The sequence below is a fragment of the Mus pahari genome, chromosome 3 (genome assembly GCF_900095145.1).
Source record: "Mus pahari chromosome 3, PAHARI_EIJ_v1.1, whole genome shotgun sequence".
NCBI classification, from domain to species: Eukaryota; Metazoa; Chordata; class Mammalia; order Rodentia; family Muridae; genus Mus; species Mus pahari.
Window position 1 is genome coordinate 88,737,243 of NC_034592.1, and position 7,578 is coordinate 88,744,820.

The 7,578-nt window shown below is 39.3% G+C and overlaps 1 protein-coding gene across 1 annotated transcript in view; it reads left to right on the top strand.

Moving 5' to 3' along the window:
- Cstf3 (cleavage stimulation factor subunit 3) overlaps nucleotides 1–7,578 on the top strand; it is a 76,226-nt gene that overhangs the window by 50,139 nt on the left and 18,509 nt on the right. The window contains exons 4-8 of the mRNA XM_021193558.1: nucleotides 3,357–3,389; nucleotides 4,936–5,033; nucleotides 6,012–6,078; nucleotides 6,221–6,255; nucleotides 6,336–6,462. Of these exons, the coding sequence (XP_021049217.1) occupies nucleotides 3,357–3,389; nucleotides 4,936–5,033; nucleotides 6,012–6,078; nucleotides 6,221–6,255; nucleotides 6,336–6,462 (360 nt within the window). The remainder of the gene's footprint in view (nucleotides 1–3,356; nucleotides 3,390–4,935; nucleotides 5,034–6,011; nucleotides 6,079–6,220; nucleotides 6,256–6,335; nucleotides 6,463–7,578) is intronic.

A 7,578-nucleotide genomic window follows, 5' to 3' on the forward strand; every position in this document is an offset into this window, starting at 1 on the left:
CCTCCTCCTCCTCCTCCTCCTCCTCGTCCTTAGATTTCTTTAGTTTTATTTTATGTCTATGGGTGCTTTACCTTTGTGTATGTCTATGCGCTACCAGGATACAGTGCCTATGGAAGCCAGAAGGTGTCAGATTCTTTGGAACTAGGGTTGTGAGATACCAAATAGATGATGGGACAAGTACCCTGCAAGTGCCCTTAACTGCAGCCCATACTGGGTTTTAAGAAACAACAAACCTGAACCAAATAGGCAGGCTGAGACCTTCCTACCATAGCATGTGTTCCTGGTTGCTTGGTAGAGGACTAACAGCAGCCTGCTTGCTGTCTATATCTACTCCTCACCTGTCAGATCTGCCAGCACAGCTCCGTGAGTAGGAGAGCAAAATGTAGCAACCAGAAGAATGTAAATTAAAATTGACACAATAGGCTCCCAAAACAACTACTGTAGAAAGACAATTGAAAAATACGTGATTGATTGATTGATTGATTGATACAAACCTGATGCCAGAAACCATTTGTGAACCAAATACAGCACAGTAAGTAGGTCAAAGGATATAGGTCATACAAAGACTAATTGCTTGGAAGTCTAGCAGACAGACTTTGAATAAAGAAGTAAAGCTAACATTCTGAGCCTACAGTGCGAAGACCTTAAACAGAGAAAGAAAAAGGAACACTGAAAGACAGACCATAAGTTAAAAAGAAAAAATACCATTGTTTTGTTTGTTTGTGTTGCTTTTGTTTTTCAAGACAGAATTTCTCTGTGTAGTCCTGCCTGGCCTGGAACTGGTTGTGTAAACCAGACTGGCCTGGAACTCAGAGATCCACCTGCCTCTGCCTCCTTTGTGCTGGGGTTAAAGATGTATGCCACTGTGCCCAGCTTAAAAAGAAAACAAAAAATTTTTAGAGTGAAGAACACATAAATTTACAGGTTCACAAACACTTTTGAGTTGGATTTAACACCCACTCTATGAGATGTACCTATACTAGGCAAAGAACCTGAGATTAAATGGGTCATGGGCCTAAAGGGGAACTTACTACAATTATTCTACTGACAGTGCGTTGCAATAAAACGACTGCTAATGACACTGCTGTTCACGTAGAGCAGATAACTTATGAGATTAATACAGAGACCCGTAGCTGGACAGTGTGCAGAAAATGAGAGATTTTGGAGTATTCAGCCCCAAATGGAATGTCTTTATTGTATCTCTACCCTCAAAGCTCAGGGATCTAAGTGGAAGGGGGGTTAGAAAGGTTGTAAGAGCCAGAGGAGTGGGTAATTTTAAGGAAATGTCATTTTCCAGACACAACAGGGCAATGCCCATAGATCTCACAGAGACTGATGGGGTACACAGATGTGCACAAGCTTAAACCTGACAAAATCTCAGCAAACCAAAAGGCTGTCTGCAAATGATAGGTCCTGGAGAGGGAGTGACTATTTATCAGCCATACTCCAGAGTAGACTCCATACTCAGGAGGAGCTAGTTGGCTAACACAAATCAGTCTCCATAATTTGTAGTGGCTTTTTTCTTGTTTTTTGTTACTTTTTAAGGGGGGGGGCGGGAAATATGAAGTTGGGTGGTGGCAAGGATATGGGAGGAGTCTGGGGAATGTGATAATTCGCTAGGCATGGTGCCCACCTCTTTAATCTCAGCTCCCTGAAGACAGGCAAGTGAACCTCTTGAGTTCAAGGCTGGCCAGTCTACACAGTGCTCCAGGGAAGCTGGAGCTTCCGCAGGAGACCTTGTCTCAGAAAAGATAATATTTTAGGACTCTCTTGGACAACCCTGACCTACAGCTCAAAAGAGGGTTTCTCGTGTTTAGTGTTGGGGTTTATGTTAGATAATCCAAGAAACTACAAAACCATAGACTGTTGTTAAAGGCATCATGCACTTAAGATATAGGATCCAGAGACCCCTGAGTTGGATCTAAACTGAAAGCCATTTCCCTGAGGACTAGCTTTCATAGTATCAGAAGGTGCCGTGTAAGCTTCCAAAGGACAGAAACAACCAATACTCCTACCCAGCTAGGTTGCCTATGAACCACAGTGAAGTCCAGCGTGGCACAGAACCCTAAACGTGCAGTAGTGGCATGCAAACCTTAGCAGCAGCTAACAGCTAATTGGACTTGTTCAACAATAGGGAAATCACACCTGGTATTGAAAACCTAGGCACTACACAAGACTAGTGAATCATGGATCTTGAAGGAGAACCTCTAAACCAACACAGTCCCTAACTACATTATAAAGATGTGTCCATATAACCACAGAGACCAACACAGAAAACCACAATCACATGGAAAGCTCACACCCAACTGATAAATCTACAACACAACTGGACCTTAGAAGGGTTAATGTGGAAAAGGGGATGGAAAGATTGTGTCTCCTAGGAATGTCAGAAGCTGCACTCAGGGTTACCAAGGTGACTGCCTAAACATTAGCTGGTTAGGAGGCCACTAAGAGACTAATATGGATGGTAGAAAGCTCTGAAGGCCTCTGTCCTACACAAAGAACTTCAGGCAACTAAGGAATGCTGAGAGCAGACCGGTCGGCTTCCCTGGGGAAGAGCTACCAGTTGGTTATCCAGTACCAAGCGGTCCGTCCTGAAAACACAAGTAATAGCAAACAGATGGAGCAAGTTGTGTTTATGTATTTAGGAATATCTATATGTATGTAACAACAGTGAAAAAGAGCCATGAATTTAAAAGCAAAAAAGGGTATATGAGAGGGTTTGGAGGTAGAAAAATGAAAGGAAAAAAATGATGTAATTATAATCATATGTGTGTGTATGTGTATATATATATGATATATATATGATATATAAATATATATGTGATTTCTCAGTAAATTCTAAAAAAAATTGCTAGTTTAAAGGGCATACTTGGGCTGGTGAGATGGCTCAGCAGGTAAGATGCACCCGACTGTTCTTCCAAAGGTGCAGAGTTCAAATCCCAGCAACCACATGGTGGCTCACAACCATCCTTAACAAGATCTTACTCCCTCTTCTGGAGTGTCTGAAGACAGCTACAATGTACTTACATATAATAAATAAAATAAATCTTAAAAAAATTTTAAAAAAAAGGGGGGGGGCATACTTAATTCCAAGCAAAAATTTGTGGCACTTGTAATAAGGTAATAAGTGATCACTTTGGAAACCAGTTCTGCCCTTTGCAACATGGGTCCTGTGACTGGAACTTCTGGATCACATGTGTATACCATTACACCTGACTTATTTGTTATTTTCAAGGAAAGATTTATAAAATCTTTGATTAAAAAAATGGTCAAGAAATTAGTCAAAAATTCAGAAAGTGTTGATATTCTAAAAAGAGTAACATTATCCTATTTTTTTGTTTGTTTCTCTTCAGATTAAAGCTAAAAATTATGACAAGGTTGAAAAGGTAAGTTATCTTAACCATATTTTGAAGTTTAAGAGTTTTTATATGACCAAATGGTAAATAAATATTATAAAATGATTTGTTACTGCATCCAGGTAGTAATTATATATTGTAATAATATTTCACTTTCTTCAAAGTTTAAAACTTCTTTAGCTTTCAGGAAATATAAATTAAAACTACTTTGAAATTCTAATTTATTCTAATTAATTCAAAATGGCTAAAACCAAGAAAAATGTCAGTAAGTCCTGTTGAGAGCCAGGAGATAGAAGTGCTTAAACACTGCAGTGGGGTATAAAGTAGGGCAGCCATGTGGGAGTTAGCATGGAGGTTTCTCAAAAACTGAGCAGTGGGAGCTGGGCTGCTGCTCACTGGTGAAGCTCTGCCTTTAACCCAGCACTGCATAAAATCCAGACAGTGTAATGCACACCTATAATCCTCGTCTTTGGGAGGTGGAGACAGGAGAATTAGGAAGTCATTTTTAGTATATCATCATCTTAGGTTGAGGCCCTGCCTCAGCGATAAATAGCAACAAAGTATGGTAGAGTATGCTTTTAATCCCTGCACTAGAGAGACAGAGGCTTGGATCCCTGAATTTGAGGTTAACCTATTCTACATAGAGAGCCAGGAATATGCATTGAGGCCTGTGTCAAAAACAGATAAATAGCTATTATGTGATCCAGGTATACCACACTTGGCTATATACTCAAAGGATTCTAGCTCATACCATAGAGGTATTTGTACATCCATGTTTATTGCTGTACTGTTCATAACAGAGGAAATGGGCCAGCCTAGATGTCTATCAACACATGAATTAAAGAAAATACAGTACATATGCAGAGTGGAATAATTACATTTGCAGGAAAGTGGATGAAACCAGATACTAGATATCCTGTGTTAAGCAAAATAAACCAGAAGTGTGTGGATACACTGGCCATGAGAGCGGAGGGAGCATTGGGAGACAGGGGCTCGGGGAGCATTGGGAGACAGGGGCTCAGGACGAGTTGGAGTGGGGAGGAGTAAGGGACAAGATAATAAGCAAATTATAAAGATGCCTCAATGAGATTTGTTTCATATGCCAATTTAAACTAAGGAAAATATTACAAAAGAAAAATAATTATATTTATTTACTTACATATTTACTTATGGCTCTGGGGAAATGAAAGAAAATGACTATACTCGTGAAATGCATGGGCATGATTTTGATTGTCTAAACTGAAAAAGAGGGTTGGTTTTTGCCTTTGTGTATATATATATATATATATATATACACACACACACACATGCATGCCTGGTGCCCACAAAAGTAGACATGTGAACTGCTAGAACTGGTGTTATGGATGGTCGTGGGCTGCCATATAGATGGGAATCAAACCAACCAGGCAGTGTGCTCTTAACCACAGTGTCATCTCTCCATCCCTCTTATTTGCCTTTTAGTTATAAGAAAATTCATTCCTAAAAAGACTGACTTTATTTTTTAATATGCTCTTTCGTTCATACAAATATGAAATGTATTTACCTGGATGATGATATTGTTTTCTTATATTTAAAGCTATTTCAAAGATGCCTTATGAAGGTTTTGCACATTGATTTATGGAAGTGTTATCTTTCATACGTCAGAGAAACCAAGGGTAAACTGCCCAGCTACAAGTAAGTGAAATCATTGTCTTAAGAATGCATATAGAGGGGCTGGTGAGATGGCTCAGTGGGTAAGAGCACCCGACTGCTCTTCCAAAGGTCCAGAGTTCAAATCCCAGCAACCACATAGTGGCTCATAGCCATCCGTAACAAGATCTGACGCCCTCTTCTGGAGTGTCTGAAGACAGCTACAGTGTACTTACATATAATAAATAAATCTTAAAAAAAAAAAATAGAATGCATATAGAGCTGGGCATGGTGGACCCTCCTATAATCCCAGCACTGAGGAGACCTCTGACTTTGAGACCAGCCAGGGCTACACAGAGAAACCCTGGAACAGTGGCTGGTATCAGTACATGTTGTCTCTAGATGCAGTCATCACCACATGCCTCACACCAGCTCTGTCTCTGAGCTTTAGGTAGGAAGAAACCTAAGTACTGAAAAGTTAGAATTATCCAAGAAATCAGGAAACGTGGTTTAAAGAAAGCCACTGGCACTTACCTTCCCCCTGAGTACTGACTCACCCAAATTCTTCTCTATCGAGCACTGTGCATTTACAACATGATAGCACTTTTTTGACAGGCTTGTCAAACTTTTTCAAGAAGCTTTTTAATGATCGTCTTAGCACATGCTGGCCAAGTTATATGGTACAGTGTGCCACTTAAGATGTTTAACTTGATAATTAACTCCACACTATAACTTATACCTACCTATCTTCAGTGACTCTAACTTGGATGTTCTCTGATGCATTTTGATAATAGTTTTAGGTTTTGATTGGCTTCTGATTTGTTTTCAGTGTCTTGCTTTGTAGTTCAGAGTAGTATGGGGTATATACTACATATTCCAGGCTGCCCTTGAACTCACTGTGTAACCCAGAATGGCCTCTAACTCAGGGTAGTGATCTTGTCTCAGCTTCTTGGGATAATAGGTATGGGCTGTTATACCCAGCTGGTAAAAAATTTTTAAAAGTATTTTTCATGTTCATTTCAGAGAAAAAATGGCTCAAGCTTATGACTTTGCACTTGACAAAATTGGAATGGAAATTATGTCCTATCAGGTAAAATTCAATTAAATATATACACAAGGGCTGGGAATATAGTTCAGTGGTAGTGTACTTACCTAGCATGCATGAGACTCTGGGTATATACCTAAATGTGAAAGTATCAAGAAAGATATTAACATTTTGTTTTATTTCTTAGATTTGGGTGGATTACATCAATTTCTTAAAAGGAGTGTAAGTATTGTCTTAATTTTTAATATGTAAACAATTGATTTAGCTATAATACAATTAATGATATTTTTATCCAACTTTAGAGAAGCTGTAGGATCTTATGCAGAAAATCAGAGAATAACCGCTGTCCGAAGAGTTTATCAACGAGGCTGTGTTAATCCAATGATCAACATTGAACAACTCTGGAGAGACTACAACAAGTATGAAGAGGTAAGCAAGCCAGAGTGTACTACAAACTGGCCATTCTAGTTATTATATAGTGTGAACAGAGAGAACTAGCTTCTGGTGTCGGGTGCCTGGCGTTGGTATTACAGTGTCTCCTGCTGCTCCTGACTTTTGTTTTGTTGCACGTGGGTTAAATCCTAAGCTTTATGCATCTGAGGGAAATGTCCTACCACTGAACTGTATATTCCTAGACACTTTGTTTTGTATTTATTCTAATAATTTTTTAAATAGTACTACAATAAATATTAATTTGTAAGTATCTCTGTGATATGTTGGCTTCACTTCCTTTAGATCACTACTCAAGAATTATATAGCTAGGTCTACATGTAGCTTTTTAAAGAAATCTCTGTGTTGACTTTTGAATTAATTTAAATTCCCACCAGTAGTGTATAATTGTTCCTTCTGTCCACATCATTGCCAGCATTCATTGTTTGTTTGCTTAATGACTGATTTAATTGAATAAGATAGAATCTCATGATTTCATGTCTTTACAAATTCTAGGGCCAGGAGCTAGAAAGATATACTGCAACAGTTAAAAGCACTGGATGGTCTTCCAGAGGACCCAGGTTCAATTCCCAGTACCCACATTGTGGTTCACAACCATCTGTAACTCCAGTTTCAGAGAATCCAGCTCTTTTTTATGGTCTCTATGGGCACCAGCCATGCACTGGTACACAGGCATTGCTCAGGCAAAACGATTATACACATTTTTATTAAAAGAAGAAAGAGAAACAAACCAACTCTTGTCCAGTAAGATGGCTCAACAGGTACTGCCATGCCTGATGGCCTGAGTTCAGTACTCAACCCACATTATAAAAGGAGAAAAGCCACTGCTGGAATTTGTTCTCTGACCTCTAGCACATGCTATTGTATGTGCACCCACTCATCCATCCACACAAAGTAAAGTGAAAATGTTTCCTATTCATAGGATTGTCTAGACCACTCACAATTGACAGCGCAGATACCTTTGTAGGGATGAAGGAACACGTGCGTCATGATGCTGTGTAGAGGTCACTGGACAGCTGTATGGATCAGGTTTCTCCACTGTTACCTGGGTTCCAGGGATGGAACTCAAGTCACCAGGCTTTTTTTTTTTTTTTT